The sequence below is a fragment of the Tachyglossus aculeatus genome, chromosome 1 (assembly GCF_015852505.1).
Source record: "Tachyglossus aculeatus isolate mTacAcu1 chromosome 1, mTacAcu1.pri, whole genome shotgun sequence".
Taxonomy (NCBI): Eukaryota; Metazoa; Chordata; class Mammalia; order Monotremata; family Tachyglossidae; genus Tachyglossus; species Tachyglossus aculeatus.
In genome coordinates this window covers 30295990-30316932 of record NC_052066.1, presented here as the reverse complement: position 1 = coordinate 30316932, position 20943 = coordinate 30295990, and the positions used below count along the sequence as shown (strand labels likewise).

General features: G+C 48.6%; 1 protein-coding gene across 1 annotated transcript in view; it reads right to left on the bottom strand.

Annotated features, from left to right (window-relative positions):
- Window positions 1–394: 394 nt before the first annotated feature.
- The window catches only part of PCYT1A (phosphate cytidylyltransferase 1, choline, alpha), an 87034-nt gene continuing 66485 nt past the window's right edge, over window positions 395–20943 (bottom strand). Inside the window, exons 4-9 of the mRNA XM_038746563.1 lie at window positions 19163–19279; window positions 11740–11891; window positions 9751–9829; window positions 8740–8882; window positions 3680–3868; window positions 395–852 (exon numbers count right to left, since the gene is read on the bottom strand). Coding sequence (XP_038602491.1) covers window positions 646–852; window positions 3680–3868; window positions 8740–8882; window positions 9751–9829; window positions 11740–11891; window positions 19163–19279 — 887 coding nt within the window. The 3' untranslated portion in view covers window positions 395–645. The remainder of the gene's footprint in view (window positions 853–3679; window positions 3869–8739; window positions 8883–9750; window positions 9830–11739; window positions 11892–19162; window positions 19280–20943) is intronic.

Below are 20943 nucleotides of genomic sequence, written 5' to 3'. Positions count from 1 at the left end.
CCCAGGACTGCCTGTCACCCCCCTAGCCCCGGGGCCCCGAATGGTGAGAAATGTACTGCCGGGGAAAGCATTTAGGGAGTCCATCTTCAGCCGGCTCTGCCCTCGATTTAAAAGAAGAAGAGAAAGAGATAAAGTGATAGAAAAGCTCTCTCTCTCCCTCCCCAACCTACTCACCAAGCCTCATCCCTGCCCAACTCCCAAGGAGAGGGAAGACTTGGAGCCTTAAGGGCACAACGGAACCACTTTCACGGGGCAAGAAGAAAAGCTCCGCCGCCCCTCCCCGCTTCTCCCCTCCCGGGCATGGGAACAGAATCCTAGGATCGCTGGGTTTAAAATATATATATATATATATATATATACATATCTTTTTTTAAATGACTAAAAATTTTCTCCCCGTAGACTATCTGAACAGAAACGGTGAAACCATGTCCTTTCGAGGCAGGGGCAGGGGTTAGAAAATTAACTTTTAAGGCAAAGGCCCCTTCTCTCTCCCAGGAGGTGGATCCTGGAGGACCTTCCTCTCCTCGGCCGCACGCGCCCGGCTTTCCCCCCGGTCCACCCTTCTTCCCTCCCGTGTTGAAGGTCGGGATTTCCGGCTCGTGGCTCCGAAAGAGCTCCCCGGGGCGGGCCAGCGGGGCCGGCGGCTTAGTCCTCTTCGTCCTCGCTTATGTCGCAGGCGGCGGCCTTGCGCCGCGACAGGCTGGCCGGGGAGGAGGGCGGGGAGGCCTTGGCCGAGAAGGGCCAGCGGAAGGACGGAGACGGGGAGCGTTCGTGCGTGGGGCTGCTGCTGGGGCTCTGTTTGGGGCTGATGGCTTGCAGCATCCGGCCTTTCCCCTCTTTCAGCATGTGCTTCTGGAGAGGGACGGGAGGAGACGGGAGGGAAGTTAGACCGCACCGGGGCTCGGGCCAAACGGACCGCGGGGAGCGGGCTATGGAGGTGGGGAGCGGAGGGTGAAAATCCGGCTAGCCTACACCCTGGATCCAAGGCAGGGAGATTCCACGCCGACAAACGGCTCTCTGCTCCCGAGAGGGCTTTTTTTAATGGAATTTACTGATAATAATAACAATAATTAATAATTATGGTATTTGTTAAGCGCTTACTACGTGCCGAGCACTTTTCTAAACACTGGGGTAGATACAATAATAATAATGGCATTTATTAAGTGCTTACTGTGTGCAAAGCACTGTTCTAAGCGCTGGGGAGGTTACAAGGTGATCAGGTTGTCCCACAGGGGGCTCACAGTCTTCATCCCCATTTCACAGATGAGGGAACTGAGGCCCAGAGAAGTTAAGCGACTTGCCCAAAGTCACACAGCTGACAAGTGGAAGAGCCGGGATTTGGACCCATGACCTCTGACTCCAAAGTCCGGGCTCTTTCCACTGAGCCACGCTGCTTCTCTAATAATAATAATAATAATAATAATGATGGTATTTGTTAAGCGCTTATTAGGTGCAAAGCACCGTTCTAAGCACTGGGGAGGCTACAAGGTGATCAGGTTGTCTCACAGGGGGCTCACAATTTTAATCTGCATTTTATAGATGAGGTAACTGAGGCCCAGAGAAGTTAAGTGACTTGCCCAAAGTCACACAGTTGACAATTGGCGGAGCCGGGATTTGAACTCATGACCACTGACTCCAAAGCCTGGGCTCTTTCCACTGAGCCATGCTGCTTCTCTAAGCACTGGGCACTTACTATGTGCCAGGCACTGTATTAAGCACTAGAGTAGATATAAGACAGCTGGGTTGGACACAGTCCATGACTGTGAGCCCATTGTTGCTGAATTGTACTTTCCAAGTGCTTAGTACAATGCTCTGCACACATTAAGCGCTCAGTACGATTGAAGGAATAATAATAATAATAACTGTATATATGTATATATTTGTACATATTTATTACTCTATATATTTTACTAGTACATATTTATTCCATTTATTTTATTTTGCTAATATGTTTCGTTTTGTTGTCTGTCTCCCCCTTCTAGACTGTTAGCCCGCTGTTGGGTAGGGGCCGTCTCTATGTGTTGCTGACTTGTACTTCCCAAGCGCTTAGTACAGTGCTCTGCACACAGTAAGCGCTCAATAAATACAATTGAATGAATGAATGAATGAACTGTGGTATTTGTAAAGCACTTACTATGAGCCAGACACTTTTCTAAGGACTGGGGTGGATACAGGCAAATTGTGTTGGACACAGTCCCCGTGCCACATAACGCTCACAAGAAGCAGCGTGGCTCAGTGGAAAGAGCCCGGGCTTTGGAGTCAGAGGTCATGGGTTCGAATTCCGGCTCTGCCGATTGTCAGCTGGGTGACTTTCGGCAAGTCACTTCACTTCTCTGGGCCTCAGTTCCCTCATCTGTAAAATGGGGATGAAGACTGTGAGCTTCCTGTGGGACAACCTGATCACCTTGTAACCTCCCCTGCGCTTAGACAGTGCTTTGCACATAGTAAGCGCTTAACAAATGCCATTATTATCATTATTATTAAGCCCCATCTTACAGATGAAGTAACTCGGGTCCAGAGAAGTGAAGTGATTTGCCCAAGGTCACACAGCAGATAAGTGGAGGAGCCGGAACTAGAACTCAGGTCCTCCTAACTCTCAGGCCCCATGTTCTCTAGCCATTAAGCCACTCTGCATTTCAAGAGATGCTTCCACCTTCCCCCTGGATCCAGCTTCCAGGAACTGGAAGGGAAAGCCAGACCCTCCGCTCTCCGGCCTCTGGGTGGGAAAGTGCCTCAAGTTGTTTTTTTTTTTTTTTAATGGCATTTATTAAGTGCTTACTATGTGCAAAGCACTGTTCTAAGCGCTGGGGAGGTTACAAGGTGACCAGGTTGTCCCACGTAGGGCATCACCCCTGATGGAGTGCTGTCTAGCCCAATCTCCGGGTTCTCCGACGAAGGACAACCCCCGCCGCCCTTGGACCGCCAAAGCAGGCAGGGAAATACCTCCTGATGCCTCCCTCAAATCTCTCATCCTCTCCCCGCGTACCGAACGTGGAGGTTCCCATGACCGGGGCAAACTCTAGGGAGACGTAGCAGAAGGGGATATTTTAAAAAATGTACGGCTTCAGCTCAGCCCCGCTTATGCTGCAGAGAAGCAGCGTGGCTCAGTGGAAAGAGCCCGGGCTTTGGAGTCAGAGGTCAGGGGTTCAAATCCCGGCTCTGCCAATTGTCAGCTGTGTGACTTTGGGCAAGTCACTTCACTTCTAATCCCGGCTCTGCCAATTGTCAGCTGTGTGACTTTGGGCAAGTCACTTAATCAATCAATCAATCGTATTTATTGAGCGCTTACTGTGTGCACAGCGCTGTACCACTTAACTTCTCTGTGCCTCAGTTCCCTCATCTGTAAAATGGGAATTAAGACTGTGAGCCCGCCGTGGGACAACCTGGTCACCTTGTAACCTCCCCAATGCTTAGAACAGTGCTTTGCACATAGTAAGTGCTTAATAAATGCCATTAACAAAAAAAAAAGTTGGGTGATTACGGAGGAGATGGTGTCTCTGGGGCCCTCTTGCTCAAGGATCCTGTGTTTCTTCCAACCATTTCCCGGCAGCTGGAGCCCACTATTGGGTAGGGACTGTCTCTATATGTTGCCAAATTGTACTTCCCAAGCGCTTAGTACAGTGCTCTGCACACAGTAAGCGCTCAATAAATATGATTGATGATGACGATGATGACTTACCAGTGCACCCTCCGGCCCAAACATCTCCAAAAAGTTTCCGATGAACTCTCGGGATTTCTCCTCCCACTTCTGGATGAGGTCGATGCTCTTCTCCTCCACCTTCTGCACAAACTCCTTGGACTTCTCCTCCACATCCTTGACTTTCTTCTTCACCTTGTCTACCCGCTCCTGCAAATGGTATTTCTTCTCCTGGAGAAGAAAAGGACTCGTGAGAAAGGCTAGGAGGGGGAGGAGGCTTTCTCAAGGGCACAGGTCACCTTCTCCCTCCTGCTCACTTTTTCCGCATCATTTATTTAGATTAATGTCTGTCTCTCCCCTTCTAACCTGTAAGCTCGTTGTAGGCAGGGACTGTGTCTACAAACTCTGTGGTACTGTCTTCTCCCAAGCATTCAATACAGCACTCTGCACATGGTAAGCGCTCAATAAATACCACTGATGGACTGATTAAATTCCTGCTTGTCATCCCGACTGGATCACTGCCTCCTTGAGGGTCTCATCTGGAGGCACTTAATAGATACTTTTAAAAAAATTACTATTAGTACCAATAATAACAATTCATTCATTCATTCAATCGTATTTATTGAGCGCTTACTGTGTGCAGAGCACTGTACTAAGCGCTTGGGAAGTACAAGTTGGCAACATATGCTAGTTGTTAGCAATAACAAATAACAATGATGTTATTTGTTAAGTGCTTACTATGTGCCATGTACTGTACTAAGCGCGGAGGTGGATACAGTCCCTGTCCCATGTGGGGCTCACAGTCTCAATACCCATTTTACAGATGAGGTGATTGAGGCCCAGAGAAGTGAAGCTACTTATCCAATCAATCAATCAATCAATCATATTTATTGAGTGCTTACTGTGTGCAGAGAACTGTACTAAGAGCTTGGGAAGTACAAGTTGGCAACATATATAGAGACGGTCCCTACCCAACAGTGGGCTCACAGTCTAGAAGGGGGAGACAGAGAACAAAACAAAACATACTAACAAAATAAAATAAATAGAATAGATATGTACAAGTAAAATAAATAGAGTAATAAATCCGTACCACCATATATACATATATACAGGTGCTGTGGGGAAGGGAAGGAGGTAAGGCGGGGGGGGATGGAGAGGGGGAGGAGGAGGAGGGGGCTCAGTCTGGGAAGGCCACCTGGAGGAGGTGAGCTTGATGATCCAAGGTCATCAAGCGCTTAGAACAGTGCTTTGCACATAGTAAGCGCTTAATAAAATGCCATCATTATTATTCTTATACAGCAGACAAGTTGCAGAACTGGGATTAGAACCCATGACCTTCTGACTCTCAAGGCCGTGCTCAATCCACTATGCCAAGCTGCTTCTCATGCAGGGTATCTGTAGTAGGGTATTTGTTAAGCACTTACTATGCGTCAAGCACTTTTCTAAGCGCTGGGATGGATATAAGTTAATTGGGTCGGATATGATCCCACAAGGGTTCCCAGACTAAGTAGGAGGGAGAACAGGCACTGACTGATTAATTGATACCAGACTCTCCCTATCCTCTGAAAATGGATCATCATCAATCATATTTATTGAGCGCTTACTATGTGCAGAGCACTGTACTAAGCGCTTGGGAAGTACAAATTGGCAACATATAGAGACAGTCCCTACCCAACAGTGGGTTCACAGTCTAAAAGATGTGTTGGTGTTTTCCAGCCTCCTTCCCTCTTCCCTCTCTTTTTTATCTTCAGTGACCGATAAGGAATCCCCTGAAAGGCTCTGTGTGTTGGCTGGCTGCACACAGCTGACTGGAGAAGCAGCGTGGCTCAGTGGAAAGAGCCCGGGCTTTGAAGTCAGAAGTCATGGGTTCAAATCCCGGCTCCGCCAACTGTCAGCTGTGTGCCTTTGGGCAAGTCACTTCACTTCTCTGGGCCTCAGTTACCTCATCTGTAAAATGGGGATTAAAATGTGAGCCCCCATGGGCCAACCTGATCACCTTGTAACCTCCCCAGCGCTTAGAACAGTGCTTTGCACATAGTAAGCGCTTAACAAATACCACCATTATTATTATTATTATCTGCCTGCAAAGCTCACTGTGGGCAGGGAATGTGTCCGTTATATTGTTCTACTGTACTCTCCCAAGCGCTTAGGACACTGCTCTGCCCACAGTAAGTGCTCGATAAATATGAGCTTACAGTCTTATTCCCAGGTTCTTGTCAAAACAACGAGGGGAGAGAAGATTCATTCATTCAATCGTATTTATTGAACGCTTACTGTGTGCGTGTTATATTGTTCTACTGTACTCTCCCCAGCGCTTAGGACTCTGCTCTGCCCACAGTAAGTGCTCGATAAATATGAGCTTACAGTCTTACTGCCAGGCTCTTGTCAAAACAACGAGGGGAGAGGAGATTCATTCATTCAGTTGTATTTATTGAGCGCTTACCATGTGCAGAGCACTGTACTAAGCGCTTGGGAAGTCCAATTTGGCAATATATAGAGACGGTCCCTACCCAACAGCGGGCTCACAGTCTAGAAGGGGATGGACCGAGAACGCTAAAAATTGTTCACCTCACACTAAAGGACCGCCCCGGAGGCTGCCATTTATCTGAGGGGGAGGATGGGGGCGTAGAGAAGCAGCGTGGACTAGTTCATTCATTCATTCAATCGTATTTATTGAGCGCTTACTGTGTGCAGAGCACTGGACAAAGCGCTTGGGAAGTACAAGTGGCAACATACAGAGATGGTCCCTACCCAACAGTGGGCTCACAGTCTTGAAGGGGGAGACAGACAACAAAAGAAAACAAAATAAATAGATAAATATGTACAAGTAAAATAAATAGAGTAATAAATATGTACAAACATATATACATATATACAGGTGCTGTGGGGAGGGGAAGGAAGTAAGGCGGGGGGGATGGGGAGGGGGAGGTGGGGGAGAGGAAGGAGGGGGCTCAATCTGGGAAGGCCTCCTGGAGGAGGTGAGCTCTCAATAGGGCTTTGATAAGACCACGGGCTTAGGGGTCAGAGGACATGGATTCCAATCCCGGCTCTGCCACTTGTCAGCTGGGTGACCTTGGGCAAGTCACTTAACTTCTCTGTGCCTCAGTTACCTCATCTGTAAAATGGGGATGAAGACTTTGAGACCCACATGGGACAGTCTGTATGTTTGTACAGATTTATTCCTCTATTTATTTATTTATTTTACCTGTACATATCTATTCTATTTATTTTATTTTGTTAGTATGTTTGGTTTTGTCTCCCCCTTTTAGACTGTGAGCCCACTGTTGGGTAGGGACTGTCTCTATATGTTGCCAATTTGTACTTCCCAAGCGCTTAGTACAGTGCTCTGCACACAGTAAGCGCTCAATAAATACGACTGATGATGATGATGACAGTCTGATTACCTTGTAACTACCCCAGAGCTTAGAACAGTGCTTGGCACATAGTAAGCGCTTAACCAAATGCTATCATTATTATTAACAAATACCATCACTATTATCATTATTATTAGAGAGGGTGTTGCCGGTTTTAGATGGAGAGGAGGGAGCCAGTCGCCGGTCCACTTGTATGGTGCCAACTCACAAAGGGGCTTCATTTCCTGGCCCACGTCCTACCTCTGGCCTGGAATGCCCTCCCTCCTCACATCCGCCAAACTAGCTCTCTTCCCCTTTTCAAAACCCTACTGAGAGCTCACCTCCTCCAGGAGGCCTTCTCAGATTGAGCCCCCTTTTCCTCTACTCCTCCTCCCCTTCCCCATCACCGCTACTCCCTCCTTCTGCTCTACCCCATTCCCTGCCCCACAGCACTTGTGCATATCTGTACATATTTATTACTCTATTTATTTGATTAATGATGTGCATGAGCCTACTGTTGGGTAGGGACTGTCTCTATGTTGCCAATTTGTACTTCCCAAGCGCTTAGTACAGTGCTCTGCACACAGTAAGCACTCAATAAATACGATTGATGATGATACATCCATAATTCTATTTATCTATTTGTGATACTATTGACACCTGTCTACTTATTTTGATGTCTGTCTCCCCGTTCTAGACTGTGAGCCCGTTGGTGGGTAGGGATTGTCTCTGTTGCCAAATTGTACTTTCATTCATTCATTCAATCATATTTATTGAGCGCTTACTGTGTGCATAGCACTGTACTAAGTGCTTGGGAAATACAAGTTGGCAACATCTAGAGACGGTCCCTACCCAACAGCGGGCTCACAGTCTAGAAGGGGGAGACAGAGAACAAAACAAAATGTGTAGACAGGTGTCAAAATCATCAGAACAAATAGAATTATCATGGCTCAGTGGAAAGAGCACGGGCTTGGGAGTCAGAGGTCATGGGTTTGAATCCCGGCTCGGCCACTTGTCAGCTGTGTGAATTTGGGCAAGTCACTTAACTTCTCTGGGCCTGTGACCTCATCTGTAAAATGGGGATTAAGACTATGACCCCATGTGGGACAATTTGATCACCTTATATCCTCCCCAGCACTTAGAACATAATAAGTGCTTAAAAATGCCATTATTATTATTATTATTATCATTAACAAAATAAATAGTAAATATGTACAAGTAAAATTAATAGAGTAATAGATCTGTACAAATATATATATACAAGTGCTATGGGGAGGGGAAGGAGGTAGGGTGAGGGGGATGGGGAGGAGGAGAGGAAAAAGGGGGCTCAGTCTGGGAAAAGGGGGCTCAGGTGCTTAGTATAGTGCTCTGCACACAGTAAGAGCTCAGTAAATATGATTGATTGAATTCATTCATTCAATCGTATTTATTGAGCGCTTATTGTGCAGAGCACTGTACTAAGCGCTTGGGAAGTCCAAGTTGGCAACATCTAGAGACGGTCCCTACCCAACAGCGGGCTCACAGTCTAGAAGGGGGTGACAGAGAACAAAACAAAACACAGTAACCAAATAAAATAAATAGAATCAATATGTACAAATAAAATAGAGTAATGAATCCGTACAAACATATATACATATATACAGGTGCTGTGGGGAGGGGAAGGAGGTAAGGCGGGGGGGATGGGGAGGGGTAGGAAAGGGTCAGAGATGGGGGGAGCCGGGGGAGGCCTGCTGGCCCCGTGGAACTCACGTTGATGAAGCTGACGTTCAGCTCCTTGGCTGTATAGCCTCGCTGCAAGTTGCGCCGGGCGTACACGTCGTAGTCCCGCACGATGCGCGTGATGATGTCTGACGTGGAGATGCCCTCCGTCCTCTGGGTCGGGGCGAACATGCCTAACCCGCCGAGGGCGGCGGAGGAGAGGGAGACGCTCATTCACTCATTCAATTCATTCAGTCGGGCTTATTGGGCGCTTACTGTGTGCAGAGCACTGGACTAAGTGCTTGGGAAGTACAAGTTGGTGACATCTAGAGACGGTCCCTACCCGACAGCGGGCTCACAGTCTAGAAGGGGGAGACGGACAACAAAACGAAACGTATAAACCAAATAAAATAAATAGAATAAATATGTACAAGTAAAATAAACAGGGTAATAAATATGTACAAACATATATACAGGTGCTGTGGGGAGGGGAAGGAGGTAAGGCTGGGGGGATGGGGAGGGGGAGGAGGGGAAGACAGCGGCATCACGAGACGGGAGGTCTGCCCAGGCAGGGGAAGAGGGGAGCAGTCCCACCCAAAGACGGGCCAGCGGGACCCCCGGGACCAGCTGGGATGCCAACTGGTAAGGGGAGATCAAGGCCGGAAGGCGCTGCCCCTGGCAGGAGAAGGGACCGGGGAATCTGCCGCAGGGAAAGGAGAGACTTGGGAGTCCTCTCAGGGAAGCAGCTGGGAGTCTGGGGAATTCGGGAAGGGTGAAAGACCAGGCTGAGGGATAAAAACATGGAGAGGGGAGTCAGTCCTCCAAATGCAGTCTGAAAACAGGAGCAAAGTGTGAGGGGGAAGAGGCCCGGAACTACCGAGACAAGAACGCTACACCGCAGGAGTCGGGGCGAGGCCTGATTTCTATCCCAGCTTCCCCCACTAACTTATTGTGGGTCCCGGGGCAAGCCGCTAAATCTCCCTGAGCCGAGGGAAAAGAAGCCATGACATCATCCACTCTCTTGACCCCTAGAGCCGCTCGGTCAGCGACTCTCGGACTCACCCGCTTCTTTGATGTGTTTGTACACATCATCGCTTCCGGCAGAAGAATACGGGATGTCATCATGGGCCACAAAATCAATCTGGAAATGGGGGACGAATAATTACGAATCCCGGAAAATTACCCTCTGGGAAGAACCGCCGCGGAGGCTGACGTGGCCTTAAGAGGGGATGGCGAGCAAAGGCCGGGAGCCAAGCTGACTCACTTTGGTTTTTTCCCCCCCTTATCTCTCTTCGCCGGCCACAAACCTCCAATCGTCTGCCCAACAGCGACGCTCGGGGGGAGGAGGAGGGTTGGAGGGGAAGGAGGACAACTAGCTGGACTCACCCTCAGCCAGGTTTCTACTTGGAGGGACCCCTAAGGAAATCAGACTGAAACAGAGACAGACAGATGCTGTGCCTCAGGCCAGGGGCCTGCGGTCTGAGCGCCCTTCAAAGCCTCATTGAAGGCACATCTCCTCCAAGAGGCCTTCCCTGACTTAACTCCTCCTTTCCTCTTCTCCCTCTCCTTTCTGCTTCACCCTGATTTGCTCCCTCTATTCACGCCCCCTCTCCTGTCCCACAGCACTTCGATACATATTTATAACTTTTTTATATTCATATCTGTCTTCCTCTCTGGACTGTCAGTTCATTGTGGGCAGGTAATGTGTGGGCTGTATTGTTATACTGTACTCTCCCAAGAGGTTAGTAGAGTGCTCTGCACACAGTAAGCACTCAATAAATACGACTGACTGACTGAGCCAACAGACACCCCAATGAGGAGGATGCCTTAAGGCTGACTGGCTATCCATTCAGGGCCACGTTAAAGGTCTTTCAATCAATCAATCAATCGTAATTATTGAGGGCTTACTTTGTTTAGAGCATTGGACTAAATGATTGCGACAGTACAACAGAATTAGAGGACATATTCCCTACCCATAACGAGCTTACAGTCTAGAGGGGGCTTACGGTCTTCTGAATCTCTGCTTTTTCCTTGTCTGGTCTCTGAGTTTTGGTGTGAATGCCCTTTTCTGAATTCGCGTCTCTTTGTCGATCTCTCCGTGGGTCCGTTACTCTGCAGGTCTCTGCTTTTCCCTCTGCCGTCTCCATCCCTGGGAGTCTCATCTGGTTTCGGCCAGATGCGGCTCAGCCCCACTCCCTCCTCTATGCTTCCGATGATCCCGCTTCCCTGAGCCTTGTTTTCCCTTCGACACCTTCCAAGGAAACCCCATGACATGGAAATAGAAGAGGAAAGAAAGAGTTCTCACCCCGGGTGAGTAATAATGAAATGGACAAACAAAAAACCTCTACCCTCCTCTCCATTTCCTTACCGGGTCAAAACATATCGAACAGAGGAGAGTTCAAAGGCACTCCAATGCTGCTTTAAGGGCATTCACTGACCCCCTGGTCATGGAGTAGACTGTAAGCTCAATGTGGGCAGGGAAGGGGTCTGTCAGATCCGAACAGAAGAGAGTTCAAAGGCACTCCGATGCTGCCATAAGGGCATTCACTGACCCCCTGTTCCTGGAGTAGACTGTAAGTTCAACGTGGGCAGGGAAGGGGTCTATCAGATCCGTGATACCGTACTCTCCCAAGCACTCAGTATAGTGTTCTGCACTCAGGAGGTGCTCAATAAATACGACTGATTAACCGGAGGGCAGCATTCTCATCCTCTACGCTTGCTACCGGGAGGCACTCGCCATTGGCCGTATTTCATCAATCGTATTTATTGAGCCCTTACTGTGTGCAGAGTACTGTAGTAAGTGCTTAGTATTTGTTCTACTGACGCTACGGCTGAACACTTGGAGAGAAAATTCCTTGTGTTTGGCTCATCAGGCCCTAGTCACCTCCGAGACCCTCGGGGGGCCCGTAAATCGTCCACGAACCGGCCGCGGGAGTCCTCGGCATCCCGGGCACAGCCGGATGGGCCCGGCCACCCTAGCCCCTCTCCGGCCTCCTGAGATCCGGGGGGAAGGACGGGGAGCGAGGCGGGGGGGCCGCCGGCGGCTCTCACCCGGTGTTCGGTCAGGAACTCGGGTGTCAGGGTCCACGGGGCGTTCCTCACCACCTCGTCCACGTAGCGGCAATGCTGAACCGCGTCGTAGCGCTCGCTCTCGTTCATCACCGTGAAGCCCTTCAAGTTGTGCGTCAGCTCGTCACTGCAAACTAAGCCCACGGGCCCCGGGTCGGCTGAGGCGGCCCCGGCCCGGCCCCGGCCGCCTCCAGACCCTCCTTCCCCTCGCTGCTCTGGGGCCTCTGCCGGATCCAGCCCGGCCCAGAGATTCCAGGCGACCCAATCAATCAATCAATCAATCAATCGTATTTATTGAGCGCTTACTGTGTGCAGAGCACGGGACTAAGCGCTTGGGAAGTCCAAGCTGGCAACATATAGAGACAGTCCCTACCCAACAGTGGGCTCACAGTCTAAAAGGGGGAGACAGAGAACAAAACCAAACATGCTAACAAAATAAATAGAGTAATAAATCCGTACAAGTTGGCAACATATAGAGACAGTCCCTACCCAACAGTGCAGTCTAAAAGGGGGAGACAGAGAACAAAACCGAACATACTAACAAAATAAAATAAATAGAATAGATATGTACAAGTAAAATAAATAAATAGAGTAATAAATCTGTACAAGTTGGCAACATATAGAGACAGTCCCTACCCAACAGTGGGCTCACGGTCTAAAAGGGGGAGACAGACAACAAAACCAAACATGCTAACAAAATAAAATAAATAGAATAGATAGGTACAAGTAAAATAAATAAATAGAGTAATAAATCTGTACAAATATATATACATATATACAGGTGCTGTGGGGAAGGGAAGGAGGTAAGATGGGGGGGATGGAGAGGGGGGCGAGGGGGAGAGGAAGGAAGAGGCTCAGTGTGGGAAGACCTCCTGGAGGAGGTGAGCTCTCAGTAGGGCCTTGAAGGGAGGAAGAGAGCAAGCTTGGCGGATGGGCAGACGGAGGGCATTCCAGGCCTGGGGGATGACAAGGGCCGGGGGTCGACCCAAGGGCGCAATCGCCGGCAGGCGAGTCCCGGGGTTGGGTGAGGAGAGGGTGGCCATACCAGGACACCCAGAGGGCCTAGGCAAAGGTGGCAATCCTGCTAGGGTGGCAGCAGGGTGGTTTAGAGGGAGTCAGAAGGACCTGGGTTCTAATCTCTCCCCCTTCTAGACTGTGAGCCCACTGTTCGGTAGGAACCGTCTCTCTATGTTGCCAACTTGTACTTCCCAAGCGCTTAGTCCAGTGCTCTGCACACAGTAAGCGCTCAATAAATACGACTGAATGATTGAATGAAATCCCATTTCTGCCATTTGCCTGCTGTGTGAGCTTGGGCAGGTTGCCTAACTTCTCTGGGTTTCAGTTACCCCTCCTCAAAAATGGGGGTAAATACCAGTTCTCCCTCCCTCTTAGACTGTGAGCTCAGAGTGCGACAGGGACGGTGTCCAATCTGATTGCCTTGTATAACCCTAGTGGCTAGAGAAGCAGTGTGGCTCAGTGGATAGAGTATGGGCTTGGGAGTCTGCAGTCATGGGTTCGAATTCCGGCTCCGCCACTTGTCAGCTGTGTGACTTTGGGCAAGTCGCTTCACTTCCCTGGGCCTCAGTTCCCTCATCTGTAAAATGCGGATGAAGACTGTGAGCCCCCGTGAGACAACCTGATCACCTTGTAACCTCCCCAGTGCTTAGAACAGTGCTTTGCACATAGTAAGTGCTTAATAAGTGTCATCATTATTATTATTATTATAGAAGCAGTGTGGCTCAGTGGATACAGTATGGGCTTGGGAGTCTGAGGTCATGGGCTTGAATCCCGCCTCCGCCACTTGTCAGCTGTGTGACTTTGGGCAAGTTGCTTCACTTCTCTGGGCCTCAGTTGCCTCATCTGTAAAATGGGGATGAAGACTGTGAGCCCCCGTGGGACAACCTGATCACCTTGTCACCTCCCCAGTGCTTAGAACAGTGCTTTGCACACAGTAAGCGCTTAATAAATGTCATCACTATTATTATTATTATTATTATAAAAGCAGTGAGGCTCAGTGGATAGAGTATGGGCTTGGGAGTCTGAGGTCATGGGCTCGAATCCCGCCTCCACCACTTGTCAGCTGTGTGACTTTGGGCAAGTCGCTTCACTTCTCTGGGCCTCAGTTGCCTCATCTGGAAAATGGGGATTAAGACGGTGAGCCCCCCGTGGGGCAACCTGATCACCTTGTATTCCCCCCACAGCGCTTACAGAACAGTGCTTTGCACATAGTAAGCGCTTAACAAAGCACTTTTAGACTGTGAGCCCACTCTTTTAGACTGTGCGCCCACTGTTGGGTAGGGACTGTCTCTATATGTTGCCAACTTGTACTTCCCAAGCGCTTCGTACAGTGCTCTGCACACAGTAAGCGCTCAATAAATACGATTGATTGATTGATAAACAAATAATAATATTAATAATAATAATAATAATAATGGCGTTTATTAAGCGCTTACTATGTGCAACGCACTGTTCTAAGCGCTGGGGGGGATACAACGTGATCAGGTTGTCCCACGTGGAGCTCACAGTCAATCCCCATTTTACAGAGGAGGGAACTGAGGCTCAGAGAAGTTAAGTGACTTGTCCAAGGTCACCCAGCAGACATGTGGTGGAGCCGGGATTCGAACCCATGACCTCTGACTCCAAAGCCCGTGCTCTTTCCACTGAACCACGCTGCTTCTCTATTTATTATGATGATGACGATGATGGCATTTATTAAGCGCTTACTATGTGCAAAGCACTGTTCTAAGCGCTAGCACGGTGCTTGGCACATATGCAAAGCATTTACCAGACAGCACAATTACTATCATTACTACATGAACCTGCATCCTCCAGGCACGTGGCATCATCAATCATCATCAATCGTATTTATTGAGCGCTTACTATGTGCAGAGCACTGTACTAAGCGCTTGGGAAGTACAAATTGGCAACACATAGAGACAGTCCCTACCCAACAGTGGGCTCACAGTCACCTGGCCCTAAGCCCCACCGCACTTACGTCCGTAGCCATCGTTTAGGTATAGTCACGTCCATGTCCCCGTCTAGACTGTAAGCTCACTGTGGCCAAAGAACGTTTCTACTCACTCCGTTGCCTTGTACTCTCCCAAGCGCTTAGTACAGTGTTCTGCACACAGCAGGATGGCCTACTGGATAGAGCACAGCTCTTGGAGTCATTAGGACATTAGTACAGTGCTAAGCGCTTTTAGTACACTGCACTGCACACAGTAAGCGCTCAATAAATACGATTGATTGATTGATTAGGACCCGCTGACCCATCCCAGCTCCTCCACTTTCATTCATTCAATTGCACTTACTGAGCGCTGACTGTGTGCAGAGCACTGTACTAAGCACTTGGGAAGCGCTTACGGAAGCAGCGTGGCTCAGTGGAAAAGAGACCGGGCTTTGGGGTCAGAGGTCATGGGTTCAAATCCCAGCTCCGCCAACTGTCAGCTGTGTGACTTTGGGCAAGTCACTTCACTTCTCTGGGCCTCAGTTCCCTCATCTGGAAAGTGGGGATGAAGACTGTGAGCCCTATTAATTTATCTTACTTGTGCATATCTATTCTATTTATTTTATTAGTATGTTTGGTTTTGTTCTCTGTCTCCCCCTTCTAGACCGTGAGCCCGCTGTTGGGTAGGGACTGTCTCTATGTGTTGCCGACTTGTACTTCCCAAGCACTTAGTACAGTGCTCTGCACACAGTAAGCGCTCAATAAATACGATTGATTGATTGATTGATTGACAATCTGATTATTCTGTAACCTCCCCAGTGCTGACAACAGTGCTTTGCACATAGTAAGTGCTTAATAAATGCCATTATTATTATTATTATTATTACAAGTCGGCAACATAGAGAGACGGTCCCTACCCAACAACGGGCTCACAGTCTAGAAGGGGGAGACCTTGAGAAAGTCACTTCACTTCTCTGGGCCTCAGTTACCCATTAATATTTATTATTATTATTATTATTATTGCTAAGACATATTTCTTCTCCGTTGAGTAAAACGTGGCATGTGGAGGGCAGGGAGGCTGTATGTAGTGCCCAGGCTGGCCTAGGTAACATTCATACATTCAAAGAATTTTCATCAACCACCCAAACAAGCCATCCGTACTCAGTTTCCCTGGGACTGAGACCATCTTTCAAGCAGCGTGGCTCAGTGGAAAGAGTACGAGCTTTGGGGCCGGGGTAATGGGTTCAAATCCTGGCTCTGCCGCTTGTCAGCTGTGTGACTTTGGGCAGGTCACTTAACTTCTCCGGGCCTCAGTTCCCTCATCTGTAAAATGGGGATTAAGACTGTGAGCCCTCTGTGGGACAACCTCATCACCTTGTAACTTCCCCAGCGCTTAGAACAGTGCTTTGCACATAGTAAGCGCTTAACAAATGCCATCATTAATTAATTAATTAATTACCCCATCTGCAAAATGGGGATTAAGACTCTGAGCACTAAGTGGGGCAGAGACTGTGCACAACCCAATTATCTTGCATCTACACCAGCACCTAATAGTGCTCAGCAAATACCACAATTATTATTATTAAGTACCATGGATTGATTGGTCTGCCTCTGCAGAATGTAAGCTCCTTGTGGGCAGGGACCCCATCTACCAACGCTGTTGAGGGATTGTCTCTATCTGTTGCCGAGTTGTACTTTCCAAGGGCTCAGTACAGTGCTCTGCACAAGGGAAACGCTCAATAAATACAACTGAATCAATGAATTCATTCAATTGTATTTATTGAGCGCTTACTGCGTATGAATTGGTTGATTACTACTCCGGTCAGCTTATTATAACGCCTCCACAACATGGCATTTTCCTGATCGTTCCTTCTGGGATTGATGCTAACCCTGTTGTATTGTACTCTTCCCAGCACTCGGTACGGCGCCCTGTGCATAGTAAGCGCTCAGTAAGTACCACCGATCGACGGATCCTTTCCTCGGTCCCGGGATTTTTCCCAGGGTCCACGAGCCCTGGCTCTGGGGTGGGCGGGACAGGTCCGCGGCTCCCAACACGGAAACCCTTGGCTAAAAAACAACCCGAGGTGTTCCCTGGCTCCCGTTACTGGGAAAGGGATCTCCTCTTCATTCATTCATTCAATCGTATTTATTGAGCGCTTACTGTGTGCGGAGCACCGTACTGAGCGCTTGGGAAGTACAAGTCGGCAACATATAGAGACGGTCCCTACCCAACAACGGGCTCACAGTCTAGAAGGGGGAGACGGCCGACAAAACACGTAGACAGGGGTCAAAATCGTCAGAACAAATAGAATTAAAGCTAAACGCACATCATTAACAAAATAAAAAGAATAGAAATTATGTACTAAACGTTTTCCAATGGCTGTTAACACTGTCCAACTATTTCCTAACATAGTGCTCTTCCTAAACCTGGGGCTCCGCTGCTCTGCAAACCCGTTGATTCATCGGGGTATCTAATTAATTAATGATGGCATTTGTTAAGCGCTTTCGATGTGCCAAGCACTGTTCGAGGCGCTGGGGGGAATACAAGGCAATCAGGCTGTCCCACGTGGGGCTCAAAGTCTTAATCCCCATTTTCCAGATGAGGGAACTGAGGCCCAGAGAAGTGAAGTGACTTGCCCAAAGTCACCCAGCTGACAAGTGGCGGAGCGGCATTAGAACCCATGCCCTGTGACTCTCAATCAATCAGTCAATCAATCAATCATATTTATTGAGCGCTTACTGTGTGCAGAGCACTGTACTAAGCGCTAAGGGGTCTTTCGTCTGAGCCACGCTGCTTCTCCGGCACTCTACCAAGCGCTGGGAAAGATACACGGGGCTCGCAATCTAAGTAGGGGCGAGAACAAGCACTGAATAAACGTTTTCCCGATTCATTCATTCAGTCGTATTTATTGAGCGCTTACTGTGTGCAGAGCACTGGACTAAGCGCTTGGGAACATATAGAGACGGTCCCTACCCAACAGTGGGCTCACAGTCTAGAAGGGATGAGGGAACTGGAGCCAGAGAAGTCAAATGACTTGCCCAAGCTCACCCTGTGGGTGACAAGTAGCACGGTGGAGTGGACAGAACTCGGGCCTGGGGGTCGGAAGGTAATGGGTTCTAATTCTGGCTCCACCACAATCGTGGTATTTGCGAAGCGCTTACTATGTGCCAGGCCTTGTACTAAGCGCTGGGGTGGATACAAGCAAAGAGGGTTGGGCGCATCTGCTGTGTGGCCTTGGGCAAGTCCCTTCACTTCTCTGGGCCTCAGTTAACTCCTCTGTAAAATGGGGATCAATCAATCAATCAATCAATTGTATTTATTGAGCGCTTACTGTGTGCGGAGCACTGTACTAAGCGCTTGGGAAGTACAAGTTGGCAACATCTAGAGACAGTCCCTACCCAACAGCAGGCTCACAGTCTGGAAGGGGAAGACAGACAACAAAACCAAACATACTGACAAAATAAAATAAATAGAATAGATATGTATAAGTAAGATAAATAAATAGAGTAATAAATATGTACAAACTCCATGGAGATCGAGAATGTGAGTCTCACGTGGGACAGGGACTGTGTCCAACCCAATTTGCTGGTATCCAACCCGGTGTCTAGAACATTCCCTGGCACTTAGTAAGTGCTCCCCTCCTCACAGCACTTGTATATCAATCAATCAATCAATCGTATTTATGGAGCGCTTACTGTGTGCAGAGCACTGTACTAAGCGCTTGGGAAGTACAAGTTGGCAACATATAGAGACAATCCCTACCCAACAGTGGGCTCACAGTCTAGAAGGGGGAGACAGAGAACAAAACCAAGCATATTAACAAAATAAAATAAATAGAATAGATATGTACAAGTAAAATAAATAAATAGAGTAATAAATACGTACAAACATATATACAGGTGCTGTGGGGAAGGGAAAGAGGTAAGATGGTGGGGATGGAGAACAAAACCAAACATATAAACAAAATAAAATAAATGGAATAGATATGTACAAGTAAAATAAATAGAGTAATAAATATGTACAAGCATATATACAGGTGCTGTGGGGAAGGGAAGGAGGTAAGATGGTGGGGATGGAGAACAAAACCAAACATATTAACAAAATAAAATAAATGGAATAGATATGGACAAGTAAAATAAATAAATAAATAGAGTAATAAATACGTACAAACATATATACAGGTGCTGTGGGGAAGGGAAGGAGGTAAGATGGTGGGGATGGAGAACAAAACCAAACATATTAACAAAATAAAATAAATGGAATAGATATGTACAAGTAAAATAAATAGAGTAATAAATATGTACAAACATATATACAGGTGCTGTGGGGAAGGGAAGGAGGTAAGACGGTGGGGATGGAGAGGGGGACGAGGGGGAGAGGAAGGAGGGATCATTATTATTGTTATTATTATTATTATTATCCCCCCAACCGTCGGCTCGGCCTGAGATTTTCCTTACCTCCCACGATGAGGTACGTGTTTGGGAAAAGATTCTTCGCTTGCATCAGAGCCCGGGCGTGTCCGGAGTGGAACAGGTCGAATATTCCGTCGGCATAGACCCTCACGGGCCGTTCAACTACACAGCGAGAGAGAGAATTGGGCAGGTTCAGTCGGCCGCAGTAAAGGATTCCCGGACTTGCCCGCGCCAAAGCACCGAGCCGAGGCGGCTCCGAAATTCACTGGAGTCGGCGTCGGTCGGTGCGTGGCGGTGACTGTCCTCTCCTCGCACCTTCCACCTGGATTTTGGGCTTCCCGGGAGAGGAGAAATGCATCATCATCATCATCATCATCAATCGTATTTATTGAGCGCTTACTGTGTGCAGAGCACTGTACTAAGCGCTTGGGAAGTACAAGTTGGTAACATATAGAGACAGTCCCTACCCAGCAGTGGGCTCACATCATCATCAATCGTATTTATTGAGCGCTTACTGTGTGCAGAGCACTGTACTAAGCGCTTGGGAAGTACAAGTTGGCAACATATAGAGACAGTCCCTACCCAGCAGTGGGCTCACAGTCTAAAAGGGGGAGACAGAGAACAAAACCAAACATACTAACAAAATAAAATAAATAGAATAGATATGTACAAGTAAAATAAATAAATGGAGTAATAAATATGTACAAACATATATACATATATACAGGTGCTGTGGGGAAGGGAAGGAGGTGAGATGGGGGGGTGGAGAGGGGGACGAGGGGGAGAGGAATGAAAGGGCTCAGTCTGGGAAGGCCTCCTGGAGGAGGTGAGCTCTCAGTAGGGCCTTGAAGGGAGGAAGAGAGCAAGCTTGGCGGATGGGCAGAGGGAGGCCATTCCAGGCCCGGGGGATGACGTGGGCCGGGGGTCGATGGCGGGACAGGCGAGAACGAGGTACGGTGAGGAGATTAGTGGCGGAGGAGCGGAGGGTGCGGGCTGGGCTGGAGAAGGAGAGAAGGGAGGGGAGGTTGGAGGGGGCGAGGGGATGGACAGCCTTGAAGCCCAGGGTGAGGAGTTTCTGCCTGATGTGCAGATTGACTGGTAGCCACTGGAGATTTTTGAGGAGGGGAGTAATATGCCCAGAGCGTTTCTGGACAAAGATAATCTGGGCAGCAGCATGAAGTATGGATTGAAGTGGAGAGAGATACGAGGATGGGAGATCAGACAGAAGGCTGGTGCAGTAGTCCAGACGGGATAGGATGAGAGCTTGAACGAGCAGGGTAGCGGTTGGGATGGAGAGGAAAGGGCGGATCTTGGCAATGTTGCGGAGCTGAGACCGGATCATCCTTGGGGCCCCAGAGGGATGCCCCGGCGTCGGCTCCCGGGAACGAGGCGGGAAAAGAAAGGGCTGGGCCCTTGGCGAGCCCACACCAGTCACGCAGACAGACGACCAAGGTTACCCCGAACATTCATTCATTCAATCGTATTTATTGAGCACTTACTATGGGCGGAGCACTGTACTAAGCGCTTGGGAAGTACAAATCGGCAACAGACAGAGACAGTCCCTACCCAACAGCGGGCTCACAGTCTAGGAGGGGGAGACAGACAAGAAAACGAAACAAGTAGACAGGCGTCAATAGTGGAACACTATCGTCCACACGCTTGACCGCCCGACGGACCAAATGGATCAATCGGTGCTATTTACTGAGCAATCAATCAATCAATCGTATTTATTGAGCACTTACTGTGTGCAGAGCACTGTACTAAGCGCTTGGGAAGTACAAGTTGGCAACACATAGAGACGGTCCCTACCCAACAGTGGGCTCACA